The 21,240-nt window shown below is 42.2% G+C and overlaps 1 protein-coding gene across 17 annotated transcripts in view; it reads left to right on the forward strand.

The window, feature by feature from the left end:
- Nucleotides 1-21,240, forward strand: part of TNRC6A (trinucleotide repeat containing adaptor 6A) — a 213,092-nt gene that overhangs the window by 173,589 nt on the left and 18,263 nt on the right. For 10 of the 17 annotated variants that reach the window (XM_054533659.1, XM_063717218.1, XM_024233423.3 and 7 more), the window contains 11 exons: nucleotides 3,472-6,054; nucleotides 7,708-7,884; nucleotides 8,782-8,957; nucleotides 10,128-10,160; nucleotides 11,708-11,788; nucleotides 12,133-12,184; nucleotides 18,393-18,535; nucleotides 19,218-19,355; nucleotides 19,809-19,937; nucleotides 20,412-20,489; nucleotides 20,780-20,990. In XM_054533659.1, the coding sequence (XP_054389634.1) occupies nucleotides 3,472-6,054; nucleotides 7,708-7,884; nucleotides 8,782-8,957; nucleotides 10,128-10,160; nucleotides 11,708-11,788; nucleotides 12,133-12,184; nucleotides 18,393-18,535; nucleotides 19,218-19,355; nucleotides 19,809-19,937; nucleotides 20,412-20,489; nucleotides 20,780-20,990 (3,801 nt within the window). The remainder of the gene's footprint in view (nucleotides 1-3,471; nucleotides 6,055-7,707; nucleotides 7,885-8,781; nucleotides 8,958-10,127; nucleotides 10,161-11,707; nucleotides 11,789-12,132; nucleotides 12,185-18,392; nucleotides 18,536-19,217; nucleotides 19,356-19,808; nucleotides 19,938-20,411; nucleotides 20,490-20,779; nucleotides 20,991-21,240) is intronic. The other 7 variants (XM_063717215.1, XM_063717211.1, XM_054533663.1 and 4 more) reach the window with 5 other exon arrangements.

A 21,240-nucleotide genomic window follows, 5' to 3' on the forward strand; every position in this document is an offset into this window, starting at 1 on the left:
ATGGCCAATCTTGTTTTCTTACTCCTGCCTTATGAAAGTGGCCACACACACTTACGCATGCAAATAGTGGCAGCAGAAATACGTTTGTAGTAGTCCAGGAAAAGACAGTGACAAGGGCTGGACTGTCTTAGATTTGGAAAAAAAGATGTATGGATTTTGGACTTGATGATGTTTTGGATTTGCTGTGCACAGGGAGGAATAAAAGATAAATTCTAGGTTTTAGGAAACTTACTGAGATGAGGAAAACTTGAAAGAAGCAGTTTTTGCCCCGTTTGGGAGGACAGCAATTTACACTCTGTTGGAGTATAAATCTGGAATCTGAAGATTCTGCTTCAGGTATCTAAGTGGAAATTTTAAGGAAGGAAGTTATATGATTTCTCATTTTGTTCTTTATAAGGGAGACATGGTGGAATGAAAAACATGCTTTGGAGATAGGACTAAAAGATGATAATCATTAGCATGCATTTATCAATGATAATAATGGCCCTTATTTATTAAGCACCTAATATGGATCAGATATCGTTCAGAGTCCTTTTTTGTTTTTTTTGTTGTTGTTGTTGTTTTGTTTTTGTTTTTTTTTTTTTTGAGACAGAGTCTTGCTTTGTTGCCCAGGCTGGAGTGCAGTGGCGCGATCTTGGCTCACTGCAAGCTCTGCTTCCCAGGTTCATGCCATTCTGTCTCAGCCTCCCGAGTAGCTGGGACTATAGGCACCCACCACCACGCCCAGCTAATTTTTTTGTATTTTTTGTAGAAATGGGCTTTCTCCATGTTAGCCAGGATGGTCTCGATCTGCTGACTTCGTGTTCCTCCCGCCTCGGCCCCCTAAAGTGCTGGGATTACAGGCGTGAGCCACCGTGCCTGGCCAGTACAGAGTACTTTTAATAATCTGCACCACAGTTGTGTGAGATTGGTACTAATACTGTTTCGTTTTTGTTGTTGTTTTTGTTTTTTGAGATGGAGTCTCGTTCTGTCGCCAGGCTGGAGTGCAGTGGCGCCATCTCAGCTCGCTGCAACAGCCTCCACCTCCGCAGTTTAAGCAATTCTGCCTCAGCCTCCTGAGTAGCTGGGACTACAGGCGCCCGCCACCATGTCCGGCTCATTTTTTGTATTTTTAGTAGAGACAGGGTTTCACCATGTTGGCCAGAATGGTCTCGAACTCCAGACCTCGTGATCCCCCTGCCTTGGCCTCCCAAAGTGTTGAGAGTTACAGGCATAAGCCACTGCGCCTGGCCTGGTACTAATACTGTTTCTACTTTAGAGATGAAACTAGGCACAGAGATTGAGGATCTTGCCGTGGTCACACAGCTAGTAAATGGTAGAGTGCCTCTTAAACCCAAGCATTCTGGCTGCCCAATCTGTGCTGTTAATCACTACATCAAATTGACCCTAACGAGGCACTTATTTGCAGCCAGCACTGAGCTTAATGCTTTACATATGATGATACAATTAACAAAAGAACCAGGTTAAGAAGTATTGTTTATATTCCGGTTTTGCAGATTTGGTGATACAGAGTCCAGACTTGAATCTTGGTGCTTCTAGAGTCCTATCTACATTCTTAGGCACCTTGCTTTATGAAGGATTCTGATGAATCCTGCCTTTCTCACTTAATTTTCCATAAATTAACCCGTGAACCTCAGTTTTGTCATCTGCAAGTGAAGGTGATACCTATCCTCTAGTGTGGCTCTAAGGATTCAGTGATAAAAGTGTGCACAAAGTTGTCAGACATAGTACTGAATGCCAAACATTTGTTGATGGTGCTGGTGCAGATATTAGCGTGTTGGTTTGCTTACACCCAATGAGACTGACTTATTGTTACCCTTTATTTCATGAGAAATTCTCCTTATGGGCACTGAAAGATGGCAAATCTTCTTTGGCAGCTTTAGGAATCGTTAAAGAAATGATTCTTAAACAGGGAGTGGAAATTAGTCATCTATGGAACTTTAAAGTATATTATTTGATGAATTTATGTCATTTCCGGTCTCTCTCCAGTCACTTTTCCAGACTCTTTGCAGCTCATCATCTTTTGCTTCTTAATGGTTGTGCTTTGAGAGAAAATGATGCAAATTGAATGTGATTTTCCATTTTAGCAAATCACCTTAATAGTGACTTCTTTTTATCTCCTAGGCCTACAACCCCTGAAGGTTGGCTTATTAGGTCTGGGACATTGCCTTGAACATGTATATTTAAAAGCACTACATGTGATTCTGATCGGTACTCTAGTAGAAAACTGCAATATAATGTACCTCCTCAAGACAGTCAAAATGCACGTGGCTTATGCAGGTTAATGCCCCTGAGGAATGTCTACCTACCAGATCCTTAAACCAAGTGAGACTTAAGAATCTGGGGAACTATTCAAAAGCACTAGAACTGCCCTACCTGTGGTAAAATAACTAAATAGTAATACATAGCAGGAAGTCCAAGATTATAGGATTGTATGACTGGTCATTAAACGTCTCCAGTGTCAGCAGTTGATTTTTTGAGATCATAATAATTCTGTGATCTTCAACATATAATTAACCATTACTTTTCTGTTCTTTTATATAAATGCGGTTAGGAAGGTAAATTAAGAAAATTTTATGAGAGGAAGTTGAACTAAAAATACTGTTACTTGGGTGTAATATTTCAGGTTGAATATAGACACTAATGAAATGGAATGTAATGATAAAAGCTTTCAAATTTTTACCATTCTTATAAATTTTTATAAACTTGTTACAATACCCAAAACAGTTGTGTGGAAAAGTTATACTAGAAAACAGAGGGTGGAAAAATATTTCTGATACATTTTATCAAATTTTGGCTATTCACTTCTCCTTACCCATCTTTCCATGTCAGGCTTCTGTGCCTGGGTTGTTCCGTTATCCTAATGCATAGCTGCCTCCTAGACCTTCTTGACTCCAAAAATTTTTTTTATTTTGAGACGGAGTCTCGCTCTGTCACCCAGGCTGGAGTGTAGTGGCACTATCTCCGCTCACTGCAAGCTCCGCCTCCCAGGTTCACGCCATTCTCCTGCCTCAGCCTTCCGAGTAGCTGGGACTACAGGCGCCCGCCACCATGCCCGGCTAATTTTTTGTGTTTTTAGTGGAGATGGGGTTTTACCGTGTTAGCCAGGATGTTCTCGATCTCCTGACCTCGTGATCCGTCTGCCTCGGCCTTCCAAAGTGCTAGGATTACAAGCGTGAGCCACCACGCCCGGCCCAAAATTCTTTTATTTACCAATATGTTAACAATGTATTCATTCAGCAAGTATTTATCAAGGGGCTGTTATGTCCTCTAGGATCTTATCAGTTGAACATGGAAAGTTGGGGGCTAGAAGATAACCAGTACCCTTGTCACCATTCTGCCAAGGATCATAGCTTGTTAAATTGAGGAGCCACATATATTTATAACATATTTGTCATTTTTCTTAGATTTTAGTATCATTTTGAAATGGCCTAACACTTTATAAATAGTTGTACTTCTCCTTTATCCTAGATATAAACCACAGTACTTCAGGATCCCATTATGAAAATTCCCAGCGGGGACCTGTGTCTTCTACAAGTGATTCTAGCACAAACTGTAAGAATGCTGTTGTAAGTGACTTGTCGGAAAAAGAAGCATGGCCCTCAGTCCCTGGCAGTGATCCGGAGTTGGCTTCAGAATGTATGGATGCTGATTCTGCCTCCAGTTCTGAATCAGAGAGAAACATCACTATCATGGCTTCAGGGAACACAGGTGGTGAAAAAGATGGCCTTCGGAATAGCACCGGACTTGGTTCCCAAAACAAGTGTGTAGTTGGCAGCAGCAATAATGTGGGCCGTGGAAGTAGTACTGGGCCGTGGGGTTTTTCCCATGGAGCCATAATAAGCACATGTCAGGTCTCTGTGGATGCTCCTGAAAGCAAGTCTGAAAGTAGCAACAGTAGAATGAATGCTTGGGGCACTGTAAGTTCTTCATCAAATGGAGGGTTAAATCCAAGCACTTTGAATTCAGCTAGCAACCATGGTGCCTGGCCAGTATTAGAGAACAATGGACTTGCCCTAAAAGGGCCTGTAGGGAGTGGTAGTTCTGGCATTAATATTCAGTGCAGTACTATAGGCCAGATGCCTAACAATCAGAGTATTAACTCTAAAGTGAGTGGTGGTTCTACCCATGGTACCTGGGGAAGCCTTCAGGAAACTTGTGAATCTGAAGTAAGTGGTACACAGAAGGTTTCATTCAGTGGTCAACCTCAAAATATTACCACTGAAATGACTGGACCAAATAACACTACTAACTTTATGACCTCTAGTTTACCAAACTCCGGTTCAGTGCAGAATAATGAGCTGCCTAGTAGTAACACAGGGGCCTGGCGTGTGAGCACAATGAATCATCCTCAGATGCAGGCTCCATCAGGTATGAATGGCACTTCCCTTTCTCACCTTAGCAATGGAGAGTCAAAAAGTGGAGGCTCTTATGGTACTACATGGGGTGCCTATGGTTCTAATTACTCTGGAGACAAATGTTCAGGCCCTAATGGCCAAGCTAATGGTGACACTGTGAATGCAACTCTAATGCAGTCTGGCGTAAATGGTCCTATGGGCACTAACTTTCAAGTTAACACCAACAAAGGAGGTGGTGTGTGGGAATCTGGTGCAGCAAACTCCCAGAGTACATCATGGGGAAGTGGAAATGGCGCAAATTCTGGAGGAAGTCGAAGAGGATGGGGAACCCCTGCACAAAACACTGGCACTAATTTACCCAGCGTTGAGTGGAACAAACTGCCTAGCAATCAGCATTCCAATGACAGTGCAAATGGCAATGGTAAGACGTTTACAAATGGATGGAAATCTACTGAGGAAGAGGATCAGGGTTCTGCCACATCTCAGACAAATGAGCAAAGCAGTGTGTGGGCCAAAACAGGAGGTACAGTGGAGAGCGATGGTAGTACAGAAAGCACTGGACGCCTTGAGGAAAAAGGAACTGGGGAAAGTCAGAGTAGAGACAGAAGAAAAATTGATCAGCACACATTACTCCAAAGCATTGTAAACAGAACTGACTTAGATCCACGTGTCCTGTCCAACTCTGGTTGGGGACAGACTCCTATTAAGCAGAATACTGCCTGGGATACAGAAACATCACCTAGAGGGGAACGAAAGACTGACAATGGGACAGAGGCCTGGGGAAGCTCTGCAACACAGACTTTTAACTCAGGGGCATGTATAGATAAGACTAGCCCTAATAGTAATGATACCTCATCAGTGTCAGGGTGGGGCGATCCCAAACCTGCTCTGAGGTGGGGAGATTCCAAAGGCTCAAACTGCCAGGGGGGGTGGGAAGACGATTCTGCTGCTACAGGAATGGTCAAGAGCAATCAGTGGGGGAATAGCAAAGAGGAGAAGGCTGCATGGAATGACTCGCAAAAGAACAAACAGGGATGGGGTGATGGACAAAAATCAAGCCAAGGGTGGTCTGTTTCTGCCAGTGATAACTGGGGAGAAACTTCAAGGAGTAACCATTGGGGTGAGGCCAATAAGAAATCCAGCTCAGGAGGTAGTGACAGTGACAGGTCCGTTTCCGGTTGGAACGAACTTGGTAAAACTAGTTCTTTTACTTGGGGAAACAACATAAATCCAAATAATTCATCAGGATGGGACGAATCTTCTAAACCTACTCCTTCCCAGGGATGGGGAGACCCTCCAAAGTCTAATCAGTCTCTAGGTTGGGGAGATTCGTCAAAGCCAGTCAGTTCTCCAGACTGGAACAAGCAACAAGACATTGTTGGATCTTGGGGAATCCCACCAGCTACAGGCAAACCTCCTGGTACAGGCTGGCTGGGGGGACCTATACCAGCCCCAGCAAAAGAAGAAGAACCCACAGGCTGGGAGGAACCATCCCCAGAATCTATACGTCGCAAAATGGAGATTGATGATGGAACTTCAGCTTGGGGAGATCCAAGCAAATACAACTACAAAAATGTGAACATGTGGAACAAAAACGTCCCAAATGGCAACAGCCGTTCAGACCAGCAAGCACAGGTACATCAGCTGCTAACACCTGCAAGTGCCATCTCAAACAAAGAGGCAAGCAGTAGCTCTGGTAAGTTTCTATTTTATGAAATCAAGCCTTGTTTTAACTTACTGTTATTATAAGATTTGTATAACAAAGTGCCTGGATATGCACACAAAGGCTGTTCTTAGTGTAATCCAGAAGCAGCTTGAAGAAAATTATAGGGGTGATGTTTACCACCAGAGAACAGAGCTCCACTTTTGGCAGTGTTGTTTGAGTCCTGCACACTTCATCCTGTGTTAGAAATGCAACAGAAGGCGAATTGGACAAAGGCGGTCAAGTGGGAATGCTATACACTTCTCCAGGTTGTTTTTGAGTTAGGCCTTAACTTGTGGTTTTATTATTTGACTAAAGTATCTCCAGAAATAAAACAAGTATCTCATAAATACAGTACTCTCTAAACATTAGGTCGTATATTTGGCTTTAGAAGGGATTTTTTTTTTTTTTAAGTAGGTGAGAAATCCAACTCTACTTAGATACAGTATATATGTTTGTGTATTTAAAACATTTGACAATACCTTTCTAGTATATCCTTACTTTCCTCTCTAATAATGAACTAATTCCTATCTCTGCAAATTATCCCGACAACATTTTCGTTAAGTGTGATTGGCTACATTGTCTTTGTTAATAAAAGTTTTATTGACTTAATAGTCTCATTGGAAGTGGATATGGGAGTGCTTTCATGACCTAACTTTTTGGCGCTTAATTTTTTTTTTTTTAGTCTAAGTATAGTTTGTTGTATTAATTTAGGTTTGATTCTTAAAAGGAAGAAGTATGTATCTAAGATGAAGCCTGTTGGCTTTGATTTTTTTTAATGAAACGTTTATGGCTTTTTTTTTTTTTTTTTTTTTTGCTTTGGACAACCTCAGCCTAATACTTCAGATTTTAAAATAAGCATTGTTCAGCATATGTAAAAAGTAGGTGACCCATTATTGTTAGCTGGGTAGTAAATTGTTTTTCCAGTGTAGGTGGTGTGGAAGGGGTACCCGTGTGGCACAATTTTTTTTTTTTTAGGAGATGGAGGCTTTCTCCATCACCCAGGCTGAAGTGCAGTGGCGTGATCTCGGCTCACTGCAGCCTCCACCTCCTGGGTTCAAGCAATTCTCCTGTCTCAGCCTCCTGAGTAGCTGGGACTACAGGTGTGCACCACCACGCCCAGCTAATCTTTGTATTTTTAGTAGAGACCAGGTTTTGCCATGTTGCCCAGGCTGGTCTCAAAATCCTGACCTCAGGTGATCTACCCGCCTCAGCCTCCCAAAGTGCTGGGATTACAGGCATCAGCCACTGTACCCAGCTGGTACAAATATACATACACTGTCACCCAGCTTATCACCTGCTCCAATTTACAAGGTTTGGTTTAGAATGACTTGACTTTTTCAGGAATTAAATTGATGCTCAAAGGAGAGTAGTTTTCCATAACTATGCAAAAATCAGCTCTAGGCCTAGAGGGTAATTGTGAAAAAAGTTAAAAAAATTCTCACCCTATAGTTATATTCATGGGAAATAGTTTGTCTTTTTTTAACATAAAACAGATGCCATCTTTTTGCCTATCCCAGTATCATTATTCAGTACATAAACATGAGGTTCTTCATCCTTGGTCCCTAAGTTTTCTTTATTGTCCCTTATTCCACTGCACCTCCTTACCTTCTATGCTGATGACTTCTTTTCCCACACTTTCTAAAGGCTGGGGTGAGCCCTGGGGGGAGCCTTCTACTCCAGCCACAACTGTGGATAATGGTACTTCAGCATGGGGTAAGCCCATAGACAGTGGTCCCAGCTGGGGGGAACCCATTGCTGCGGCATCCAGCACATCCACGTGGGGCTCCAGCTCTGTTGGTCCACAAGCATTAAGCAAATCTGGTAAGTTATTGACAATGCCTGGTAGCTGTTGTGTAGCAGTGGCGGTCACTCACTATGATTAAATAATTAGATAAGGTTTCTATGTTATTTATAATATATTCATATAATATGATAGATGATGTTCAGTATTTTGCTCTTTGATTTTGTAACGTGGTTTATTCTCTTTCTGAATTTTCCTCTTTTCTCATATTTCTTAGAACTGTAACTATTAATTTGCATATACTTCATCAAATCTAAATTATATTTTACCAAATTAGGTTATCTAGGAAGAGTCTACTAGCAACTTTCATGCCATCCAGCCTGAGAGGCTAACTAGTGTAGCCATGAGGACACATATTCAAACTGTCAGATGATTCCCTGAAAGTTACAGACAAGTAGCATAGTTCAGAAAAGACCCAAGATTGAAATTAACATTGTCATTATCCCATAGGTTGTGTACAAGATACCCTGTAGGAATCCCAAGGGCCATATGTGAAGATAAGATGCTTTCTGCTTAAGACTTTGAATACTCTCTGGCCATTCTCCATAAAAATATATACAAAAATTAATTCTTTCAAATTTCATTCATCTTCTTTGTCCTGTGCGTCACTATGCAGATTATTAAGTGGGTACAAACAAGAGTGCTACCATTGTCCATGTTCAAGAACTATGATTTGTTAAAGGCATGGAGGAGTTTTATTAAATTTTTAAATAAGAATATATTATTTTTCATGGAACGTTTAGCTCAGTATAAAACATACATTCCTTCTGTACAGATGCAGGAAGGGAAATAAGTGTGTGTGTGTGTGTGTGTGTGTTTTCTTAGGTTCTCTACCCAATTTTTAATATATGCTTATTCTCCAGAAGGAATTCTTTTATTAAAGTATGTTTCTCTTTATATCACAAATCCACAATCAGGGCCAAAATCTATGCAAGATGGCTGGTGTGGTGATGATATGCCATTGCCTGGAAATCGCCCCACTGGCTGGGAAGAGGAAGAGGATGTAGAGATTGGAATGTGGAATAGTAATTCATCTCAAGAGCTTAACTCATCTTTAAATTGGCCACCATATACAAAGAAAATGTCATCGAAGGTAAACATTTCAAGGGCAAAGCCCTTGAAACTTTAAATTCCAAAGGTAGTTTACCCACAGAAAATTAACTTTTCGCCTGCCCATTTCTGGCAGTCAGTACAGTCCAGGCAGCCCCCACCTTAGGTATAGCCACTTGTATGGGCAGCCACCTAGAGAAACATAAGACCACAGGAACTTCCTTTCTCCCCACTGCTACAGCTTGGGATTTCTCTCTTCCTCCCCCTCCACCAGTGCTGCCTGGGACAACCCCTCATCCTAGGGTGGTGCCTGCAGTGGTGAGGATGAAGAGGAGGGCAAATCTCCATGTTGACTCTTTCCATCCCACTGCCAGTTCATCTCCCATTTCACTTCCTCACCTGGAGTCCCCCTTACCCAGAGTCACCATCCTCCTTATTCACCTGTCATGTTTGTCCCTATCCCATCCCAAAAGGTCCTGTGACAAAAATCCCTAGGAATGATCTGAGCTTGGTTTTGCTTTTATGTGTAGACAAATCATATTCCTAAAGCTGGCTGTACATCGAAATCCCATGGCATTTGTTAAAAGTGCAGCTTCCTGTACCTCAGGTCTACTGAAGTTTTGGAAATTGGACCAAGTTTCTTATCCTAAAGAAACTCCCCAAATGTCTCTGATGCAGAGCCAGGTTTGGGAAGCACTGATTTAGAGCACTGGTTCTTAAGAGGTGGCACTGGGGGCTGCTGTCAGATCCTCCTGGGGACCATTTTCAAATATGTGCCCAGTCCCCCAGGTGGTTCTGACATAACATCCTAACCCACCCTACTTGAGAATGATTACCTTTTGAGGGACCTTAGAAGTCAGATACCAGTGGATAGCTGGTATCTGCCAAGGTTCCTCACTTTTAATCCTGGGATTCTAAGTCTAGGACCTGCCATTTTCATTTTTAAAATTTTTCATTTGGCTGAATTTGCCTATTGCCTTGCCATATAGCTTATGAAGTGCTTTTACATATTTTACATAAGTCATTTGATCCTCACAACCTTCTAAGATAGGACACTGATGAGGAATTTGAGACTGGAAAAGGTGGTGACTTGCCCAAAGTTGCAATAACTAGTAAGTGACAGAGTAAGGACTTAAGTTTAGGTCTTCCAATTCCAAACCCCGTGTTCTTCCCACTGGACCATGCTGTTTTGTGACTTTGTCTTTCCTTACAGGGTCTGAGTGGCAAAAAAAGGAGAAGGGAAAGGGTGTGTAGCCTTTTTACTCTTTCTCCTTTGTTTCTACTAGTAAATATCTTTAGAAAGCAACTGCAAACATTTATTTAGCCTCTGCTGTGTGCCAGGTACTGTGCTTGGTGCTGGGGATTCAAATACACTAAGATATGAGTTTCACCTTTCGGGAGCTCACAGTCTAGTACGGGGCATTGGGAGAGCTTCATAGAAGTGTCAGCTTGAATTTGGAAGATGCTTGGGATGATGGGATGTGTTAAGGAAGATAGTAGCCCAACATAACTAAAATGTAGAATTTTTAGGAAGAAGTGACAAGAGATCTAGCTCTGTAGTTAAGGCAGATTGTAGTGTCTTCAATAGCATGCCAAGGAATTTGAACTTTATTTTGTGTAAAATATGGAACCAATGAAATTGAGTAGAAAACAACATCAGTGGGATTTTTAAATTACTAATTTTAAAAGAAAGCTAATCAATGGTAGTATGAAATATAAATTGGTGCAGAGGGGAGACCACAGTTAGGGTTCTCAGGGAGCATCTGTGTTAATTCAAGCTAGAAAGGAGGGCTTGAGTTGGGAAATGAGAATGGATATATAGTGGAAGAGACTAATTTGAGAGGGATTTCAGTCAGAATAGAAAGGACAGAAGAACTTGGCAACTAGTTAGGTATGGGGTTGGATGGGGTGAAAGGAAAAGGGATCAAAGCCAACTTCAGAATCTGCGGAGAGAGTTAGATGCTTGCTTCAGAGACCTGCATTTGGGGGGAAGTTGTGAAGCTGTGTTCTGTTCCACAGTCAGAAGGAATGGACAGTAGCAATGGGAAAGGGTAATGAAGGCAACAGAGTGAGAATGGTCCAGTGAGACCATAATGGAGACATAGGTCTCTATGGCTTCCAGCCTCCTTGTCTACCAGACTGCTAATCACAGACCCTCCATCCTCTTAACTCATGCATGTCTCAATGGAGTTTCCGTACCACCCATACCCCAACCAGCCACAGAGAGCCAGCCCTAAGCAGGAGGAATCCCAGGTTCAACTTCCGCTAGAGATGTTGTGTCCTTGTCAACACAAATTGAAATTTTAAAATACTTTTTCTTGTGGAAAACACATGGTGTTTTTTCAGTAGGATGCACATAGCATAATTAAATTACGGGTTAAGTTGGCTTCTTTGGACTAACCTGAGAACCTAGTCACTATTTTTTTACTTTGGTTTGGAGTGAGAATTCCAGAAATCTAAATTATAACTAATCTTACAGTTCTCCATTACTCAGAGGCCCTGTTTTCATATTGTGGGTCATCGAGGCCTTTTGCTTCCGTCTTTTCCTTCTGACTGCTTGCCTTTAGAGATTTCTCTGTACATTACAGCTATACCAGAGGACTGGAGCAAAGGAAGTTGAAAATCAAATAAGTTGATTTTTAATTATTAACAACTCTGATAAGAGTTGATTGGAGGAGAAATTATTGGCTAAAAATGAGAATTGGGGATTGTCTTAAGTTTTATTAATCCGTCACTATACCCAGATAAACAGAGATGGCCATGGCATCTTTTCTACTCTTTTATTTTACAAAGGGAATGATGAAAGGTGGAAACAAACAAGAAGAAGCGTGGATAAATCCATTTGTTAAACAGTTTTCAAATATCAGTTTTTCGGTAAGTATGTTTTCTTAGCAGCTCCTTCCTCTTTTAATGGTGGTCCATGATTTATCTCGATGTAACTCTTTTTAAGAATTATTTTTCATCTTCGAGTCCTTAGGAATGTGCTTAATGTTAGAGTAAAATCAGCCTCCAAACCTTCATTTTTATGGTTTTAGCTAAAAACTTCAATCACATGTCTTATTTTAAAACATTTTAAAAATTACATTAGGCGGTGAAAAATGAAGCTTTATGATCCACTTGAATTTCACAGATAATGAAACACAGTAAAATTCTTCATTTTTTATTTGTTTTCATTGATAAATTAAGGTCTGCTAACATGCTGCATTTTCTTTCTTCAGAGAGACTCACCAGAGGAAAATGTACAAAGCAATAAGATGGACCTTTCTGGAGGTAAGAGAAAATTAAACCTGTTTATATTCCTCATTGAGGGACACGCACATCCATGACATGATTCTACTGAAAGAGCCCTGATGTAGATCAGGACGGGGGAGGCTGTGCTCTCCAGTAGACATACACATGCTGTGGTTAAATGAGTGCATGTGCCTTGGAAGTGCAGGACCACTGTGCAGATCAGTGGTGATATTAGTCTGATTACTTTACACATAATCCTGCCAAGAGGGAGTTACTCAGATTGGAGGGTATAGTCTTCCTGATTAGGGAACAGCATGTAGAAGGGCCTAGATGTGTGACAGACTCTTGAAACCATACTGGAGGAATGGCAAGTCACTCCATAGAATGAGTCAAGAAAAACAGTTTTGGTGGGGGCAGCCGTGGTGGTGGTAGTGAAAGGTCACCTGGATAAAGTTGCTAGAAAACAAGGTAGGTGCTGAGTCATGAGGAGCTTGGGAATTTGAACTTTATTCTTAAAATATGGGATTAAAGTGAAGCAGGGGAATGACATGGTTTGGATTTATGTTTTAGAAAAATCATCTTGGTGTTGAAAATAGGATAGAAAACATTGGCAGCAGGAGATAGAGAAAAGATACTAAAGATAGCAAAACCAGTAGGTACTTGTTGCAGTAGCCAGTAATTATTTCAAAGCTCCAAACCAAGACAGTAGATGCAAATAATCTAATTCCATGGAGACATAGGACTTGGAATCAGCAAAAATTGATAACCAGTTTGAACCAATTTGTTAGGCAGGATGAGGGAGAGAGTGTGATGGAAACTTACCTGGACGGTTTAGTAGATGGTGGTGTGTTAATCTGAGTCCAGTCAGGAGAAACTATGCAGTAATTTGCTAACAGGAAAAATGTAATATACAAGACTTTAACAAGGAATTGGAGTAGCAGTAGCAGATACAAGGGGAAGTAACTCAGTGAGGACTGATGTAGCATGCCCAAGAAAGAGCCCCCTTCCTCTCACTATGGTGCCATGCCAGTAGGAGTGCAGGAAATCCACCCTCTAAGATACCAGTGAAGGCAGGGCACAGGAGAGGTGTCTCATGGGAGGCACTCGCTACGGAGCTACCAGAGGGCATGCTGGTAGATGCTGCCAACCACTGGCGAGGTGAGCATTGTAGGTGCCTTGTTGCTGGCAAAGCTGCTGTGCTGCAGGAGACAGCAGACCAGAACTAGGAAACCAAACCTCTCCTCTTGCACCTTCTACTTACAAAATGTCAGTGCTAGCTGGCGAAGGAAAAAAACCTATAAAGGGCCTAAGTTCATTTTTTTTCACAGAACAATCAAAAAGGGTGAAATTGGAGCTAGAGGAAATAAGTCAGTAATCCGCACAGTTCATCCCAACCCTTTGACTACTCACCTTCCATATGTACTCTTCTACACACATTTGTCCAGTACAATGGCAACGCAACTCTGCATTTCTGCTTAACAAGATACAGCTTTCTTTCTTGCAAGTGAAGAAGTGTTCATCCTCTCTCTAAACTGAGGAGATGAACAGCCCCAAGGGTCATTGTATTCATCACTGGCTATATAATCACCCCAGAAATTCAGTCACAGTTTGTTACCTAAAGACTGAATTATAAAACCTAGCATGTAATAACTTGTGAATAAGGTAAAAACAGGAAAAAAAAATGCTTGGCCTATACAAATTAACACATCCATATGACAAACAATAGAAAATATGCAAATCTACTACCATTGTTATTTCTGTAATTGCTCGTAAGCCATCATTGGTATCTGTGCCTTCCTCCCTTCACTGCCTATTCTGTACTTAACTCACTTTCAGGCTGAGCCTCAGCTGCTCTTGGTTCTTTAGCTGGTGGAGTTAAGTAACCCAAACCTTCATTCCCAAAGGATCTGAGCCCGCAGTTGTCCTTGCCTTTTGTGGTTGCCATCGTTTTTCATTGGCCTTCACTACTGGGTATGGAAATACTAAGAAGCATCCCAGAGAATCCCCTGGGTTCCAGACAGTCTTCACTGCCTTCATTTTGTAATCACATCAGTTACCCCAGCCAGTAGACTAGTTTTTGTTTGTTTGTTTGCCTGCGACTTCACATCTCAAGGAGTGCAAAATGTCCCTGTAGCAGTCTTCATCTTCCAGGGCAGTGGAGCCATTGTTGTGGTTTTTGTTGGAAGCGTTTTCTCTCTCAAGGACTAAGTTCTCTAAATCAGCAGTTGTCAGAACAGAAAGTGAGTGTTCTGTAAGTGGCTCATTAGGTATAATTGTGAGAGAAGCCACTCACACTTTCACCTTTTGATTCTCACGACCTACAAATTATGGAGAGACATACCGCATCCTCCTAAGACAGATGCCCACCTTTTTAGGATGTTGTCTCCCAACTTGCTTTGTAACTGATTCTTTAGTAAGCCTGTTAATTTGGTTAGCTACTTTCAGGCAATGGCATATATGGTAAGACCAGTTAATTCCATGGGCATGAACACAGTCCTGTATTTCCTCTGCTGTGACATGAGCTCCTCAGTAAGACATGATGGCTGTGAAGAGTGCCACAATAGTGGAGAAGGCATCCTGTGATGCTGTGGATAACAGAAGCTTTACAGGCAAGAAAAATCTGTGTCCAGAATGTGAACCTTTTCCTGTTAGGACAAGTTTCTGCCTCCTTCATGCCTCACTGAATGGCACAGAAGTTGCTATGATGTCGTGCTGGTGGAACTTGTGGGAAATCTGCCCTCTAGGGTGCTGGGAAAAGGCATTCATGGAGAGGTATCTCACCGGAGACACTGCAGCACAACTGTGATGTGAGAGGGAGGGGAATGCTGGGAGAAGCTCCCACTGAGTGCTGCTGACCCACCAGGCAGTGGGGAAGCTGCAAGGGCTGCCCATGCCTACCAAGTGCACATGCTGGCCCAGGAAGCAACACCCTTCCTCTTGCCTTGTCCCTCGAGCTCCCTCTTCTGACAAAGCCTCAGTACCAGCTGGCTAAGGAAAAAAATGTAAAGGGTCCAGATATATTTTCATAGAGCAGTCAAAAAGGGTGAATTTGGAGCTGAAAGACAATAAATCAATAAATGGTCATTATTTGAGTTAAGAAATACAGGAATAGCAGGCTTGATAGATACTGAGTTTGAAGGTGCTCTGAAAACCATCTGGTCCAGTAAACAGTCGAAAATCTGGATGTGAAGCCCAGAATAGATGGGGCTGGAGATATGAAGTGTAATTAATTAGATGTGGATGATAGTGTAAGCTATAGGAATAATTTGACTAGAGAGAGTTGGAGGATAATGGACCGAAGACAGTCCTGGGGAATAATGGTATTTAGGGGAGTGATCCTAAGCAGAAGTGGGACAAGTTAGAGTAGAATAATTTTTCAGACGCCAAGTGAGTACAGAGTTTTGAAAAGAGAAAACTGGTTGTCAGAGAATGGATTAGACAGTGGGGCTCGGGGGTAGTCATTGGTAACTAATGGACCTTACTAGAGGACTGGTGGACTGAAGGGAGATTGCCACATTTGAGTTTCTTTTTAAAGGGATGCAAAAGTGTTGGAGAATGGTATGTGGAAAAAATGTAACACACTACTCTCTTTCTTTTTTTTTTTTGAGGTGGAGTCTCACTCGGGCTGGAGTGCAGAGGCGCAATCTCGGCTCACTGCAACCTCTGCCTCCCGGGTTCAAGCGATTCTCCTGCCTCCACGCCCAGCTAATTTTTTGTATTTTTAGTAGAGACAGGGTTTCACCATGTTAGCCAGACTGGTCGCAAACTCCTGCCTGCCTCGGCCTCCCAAAGCACTGAGATTACAAGCGTGAGCCACCGTGCTCAGCCGCTACTATTTCAAAAGATATTTGTATAGGCAAAAATAATGTGAATTATCAAGAAGGAACAGCTTGGAGAGAGACTTCGGAGAACTGGTTGGAATTGGTTACGGGATTAGATGAAGAGAGTGGGGGAAAGAGTTCACAATGGCTGGCTTGGGTGTTATCAGTGAATTATGACATCTTAACAGGGAGAGAGAACAGAGGAGAGAGCTGTGGTAAGGATTATTGACATTCAAGAGAGGGCTCTTAAACAAGTGTGAAAGGTGGATTTTTTTAGATACCAGATTCATGACTGGAACAGTACTTCTTAGCTACTTTAAGAATTGTTTTCTTTCTGTTAAAATGTTTTCCTTTTCCACTTACCTGGAATGAGAGTAGTAAAGGTAAGTATTATGGTGGTGGCAGACATCTCAAAGAACAGCAGTTGCAAAGAAATGATGGATGAGATTTGAGGATTGAGAAAACATCGAGAATGAGGAATAGGGAGATGAAAACCTGTGTTAACAGTGACAATGAGGCCGGGCACAGTGGCTCGTGACTGTGATCCCAGCACTTCAGGAGGCTGAGGTGGACAGATTACTTGAGGTCAGGAGTTGGAGACCGCTCGGGCAACTTGGTGAAGCCTTGTCTCTACAAAAAAATACAAAAATTAGCTGGGCGTGGTGGTACATGCCTCTAGACCCAGCTACTCAGGAGGCTGAGGTGAGAGGATTGCTTGGGCCGGGGAGGCACAGGCTGCAGTGAGCCAAGATTGCGCCACTACACTTCAGCCTGGGCAACAGAGCCAGACAGTGTCTCAAAAAAAAAAAGACAATGGGACATCGAAGTGGATGTGCTTAGCAGGCAGGTAAAAATGTGGGACTGAGCTCAGTTGTGAAGTCTAAGCTACAGGTTTATTATATGGGCATCACTTGAATGGGAGTGACTGCTGATACCTTGATAGTGAATGAAGTCTAAGGAAAGCAAGTTTACAGAGAGAGTCAAAAGACTGAGACCCTGAGTCTACTTTGTCAGCCGCAGAGTATCCCAGCATTGAAGAAGCACCCGAGATGAGCTCAGCATGGATAGAGGAAGAGAAACCAGAATGGGCAGATGGTGAGAATGGGTGGTAGAGAGCGTTGTCCACTTTTAAAAGATTTGTTGAAATAGGAGTAGCTTTTGGGCTGGAGCTGGCTATATCCAGCAAAGATTTTGCAGGAAAAAAGTTTCCACGAGAGAAGATCATTTTTTATTGCAGAGCAGTCAGAATGAGGAGAGGAGCAGACAGAGCAAAGCCTAAGAGAGGGGAAGATGTCACCCTGTCTGGTGTCCAGTTTCCTCATCTGCTAAAAGGGCGATAACAGTAGAGTTACAAGCATTAAATTAGTACACATAAAGCATTCATAGGCCGGGTGCGGTGACTCACGCCTGTAAATCCAGCACTTTGGGAGACCAAGGCAGGCAGATCACCTGAGGTCAGGAGTTTGAGACCACCCTGGCCAACATGGTGAAACCCTGTCTCTACTGAAAATAAAAAAATTAGCTGGGCGTGGTGGTGGGTGCCTGTAATCCCAGCTGCTCAGGAGGCTGAGGCAGGAGGATCACTTGAACCCGGGAGGCAGATGTTCCAGTGAGCCGAGAGCACGCCACTGCACTCTAGCCTGGGCTATAGAGCGAGACCCCTTCTCAAAAAAAAAATGAAAAAGCACTTATAATGGCGACTGACGTAAACCAAACATTTATTAAATGGTGGTTAATCACAGTGGGTGCTGATTGTTTTTATTACTTGTCAATGGAAACTTACCTGTATTATAAAACTCAGCAGATTAGAGATGGCTAAAGGTGCCTTAATTTATGTAGCTTAAGAGTCTTTTTAAAACGAGCCTGGGCCTGGTGGCTCATAACCTGTAATCCTAGCACTTTGGGAGGCTGAGGCGGCCGGATCACTTGAGGTCAGGAGTTCAAGACCAGCCTGGCCAACATGGAGAAACCTACGTCTCTACTAATAATACAAAAATTAGCCAGGTATGGTGGTACACTCCTGTAATCCCAGGTACTCGAGAGGCTGAGGCATGAGAATCGCTTGAATCTAGGAGGTGGAGGTTGCAGTGAGCCAAGATCCCACCACTGCACTCCAGCCTGGGCTACAAAGCGAGACTGTCTAAAAAAAAAAAAAGAAAAAAAAAAGTGAGGTTACCAGCCAGCCACCTTCTGTTTACTAGTCTATTTCAAGTTAATTATTTCAGTAAAATAACAGTATCTCCTAATTGCGACTTCACTTGTGAGGAATGCAAAATTTATGAAATGCAAGTGTGTTTTTCACATACCCTTGTCTTGGCTGAAGTCATTTCAGTTTGGAAAGTGAGTGTTTTGCTTTTGTTGTAAATTTATCTGAAACCAATTGGGTTGTCTTCCTGTTTGATAACATAGTCTCCTGCGTTTATTAGGAATGTTACAAGACAAACGAATGGAGATAGATAAACATAGCCTAAATATTGGTGATTACAATCGAACGGTCGGGAAAGGCCCTGGTTCTCGGCCTCAGATTTCCAAAGAGTCTTCCATGGAGCGCAATCCTTATTTTGATAAGGTAAAGTTTTTTACTTTTACCTCTGACTTGATAAACCAGTACGCTTACTAGCATAATTTTCACACTAATATTTTAAAACCTTTTATATAATATAAAGTGTTACAATCCAGTACCAAATCTTATTACTGGATTTTGAAGTTCACTGTCTTTTTAGCATAGAGGTTGCATTTATATTTTTCTTCTTAATCCCATGAAATATGTTTGGCTCTTTTTGTGTGCTCTAGAATTAACACTAATCTGATCTCTTCTGTTTTCTACCTGTTTCCTGTTGATGCTGGAATGTCATGTGACTTCTCTTCTGTTCCTGCAATGATTTCTCCCTTCCACTTGTTTGCTTGGCTGGTGTTGCACATCTTTCTGTCTGTCCAATCAGGATGGCATTGTAGCAGATGAATCCCAAAACATGCAGTTTATGTCCAGTCAAAGCATGAAGCTTCCCCCTTCAAATAGTGCACTACCTAACCAGGCCCTTGGCTCCATAGCAGGGCTGGGTATGCAAAACTTGAATTCTGTTAGACAGGTAAGTCCAGATGTGTATTTTAGGCTCTCAGTTGAATGATTTGTATTAGTAATAAGATCTCTCTTACATATAGTTACTGTGTTTAAATCATAGTACAGTGTGGCAATGAGATGTTTGTCCCTAAAGAATCCCACTGTTACTTGTTGCTGTTTGTTTTTATAGAATGGCAATCCCAGTATGTTTGGTGTTGGAAACACAGCAGCACAACCCCGGGGCATGCAGCAGCCTCCAGCACAACCTCTTAGTTCATCTCAGCCTAATCTCCGTGCTCAAGTGCCTCCTCCATTACTCTCCCCTCAGGTAAATAAGCTTTCCTTACATTCTCCTGTTTACCTGCAAAAAGGATCTTGCATGATTTTGTATTTGAATAAAATGGCTAACTAAGCATTATCATATTTATTGGCATCTTTGAGAGTCAGCTAGTTCTGAATTAACTATTACAAAAGGTTGTAGGAAGGATAAGTCAGGGATAATTTAAATCCAAAATTTACCATTTTCTTCTATAAAACATTCTTGAGAGTAGGACAAAAGCAAAGTAAAAGTGGCTAGTTTAAGATGCATCTCTGTCATCTTTTACTTAACCCATGAAAAAGTGTAAGTGAATGGTCAGTTAGTAACTCAGAGACAACGACTATAACCCCCAATGAATAGTCCACAAATTTAACTGCTCTATTGACAACTTAAAACACACAGTACATGTAGTTAGTGTGAGTTATTTTATCAAGATCATTAACTTACCATTGTGATCCTAAGGTTCCAGTTTCATTGCTGAAGTATGCACCAAACAACGGTGGCCTGAATCCACTCTTTGGCCCTCAACAGGTAGCCATGCTGAACCAGCTATCCCAGCTAAACCAGCTTTCTCAGATCTCCCAGTTACAGGTAAGCAGAGTCATAGTCTTTCTTAGTACACATTTATGGAGCATCTACTGTATGCCAAACACTAGACTCTTGTGCAGGACATAGTGCACTAAACAAAACAGGCATAGTCATAGTCCTCATGGAGCTTACAGTGTATCGGGGGAGACAGATCGTGAACATTTGTGAAGAATGTTTTGAAGAAGTGCAGAATGCTGTGAGAGGAGGCCTCAGCCAAGTCTGGGGTGCTAGTGGGAGTAGGATGATTAGGAAAAGTTTCTCTGTTGAAGTGAAAGTTTAGATTGAACTAAAGACTGAATTTCAGCAGTGACTAGAAACCAGAGAGTCCAAGGAAGAGATCGTACTAGATAATGCTAGACATGTTGGCATTGGCTAGATCACGTCGTGCCTCTGTAGGTCCATCTGCTGTCATCATTTGGAAGCACACAACTTTGTAATGGTGTGATAGTAACAACCTTTTCGCCATCTTTCCTCTAGCGATTGTTAGCGCAGCAGCAAAGGGCGCAGAGTCAGAGAAGCGTGCCTTCTGGGAACCGGCCACAGCAAGACCAGCAGGTAGAGCCTGCCCTCCAACTCGCGATGCTGTCTTTGTGTTAATAAATTCTGCTTATCTCCATTCTAGCAAGAGATTCAGAAATGTCTTTCTTAAAACAGTCTTACTAAGATGTAATGCAGTATGTTGTTCATTAAGTCTGCTGGTTGCCCATGAGTTATGTGAACATTATACAGTGATGATTCACCTTTCTGCTGAGACGAAAGTGAATTCAAAAATGAAGAGGAATATGTAGTTTTCTGTAAAGACTGTTTCCCCCAGTAATTTTTTCCAATCATTTCATTGTTTTAAGGGTCGACCTCTTAGCGTGCAGCAGCAAATGATGCAACAATCTCGTCAACTTGATCCAAACCTGTTGGTGAAGCAGCAGACTCCACCATCTCAGCAGCAGCCACTCCATCAGCCAGCCATGAAGTCTTTCCTCGACAATGTCATGCCCCACACTACACCTGAGCTGCAAAAAGGGCCATCACCAATAAATGCTTTCAGCAACTTCCCTATAGGTGGGTTTCTCCTTGGCCCAAGTATTGGACTGATGCTTAGGTATCACAGGCCTGCCTCCTTCACACGTACCCTTACAGCTCTGTTCCTTCGTGAAAGCTACATTGATCTCTTAGCTCTTCCCTCTCAGAGAGTTGCCATCCCCTCTCCTAGTTTTAACCTGCTCCACGTTCAGGGAAGTTCTCTCTCCTCAAGAAAATCACAGTTTTTTTTTTTGGTTTTTTTTTTAGGACAGAGTCTTGCTCTGTCACC

This window comes from Pongo abelii, chromosome 18, assembly GCF_028885655.2.
Source record: "Pongo abelii isolate AG06213 chromosome 18, NHGRI_mPonAbe1-v2.0_pri, whole genome shotgun sequence".
Lineage (NCBI taxonomy): Eukaryota > Metazoa > Chordata > Mammalia > Primates > Hominidae > Pongo > Pongo abelii.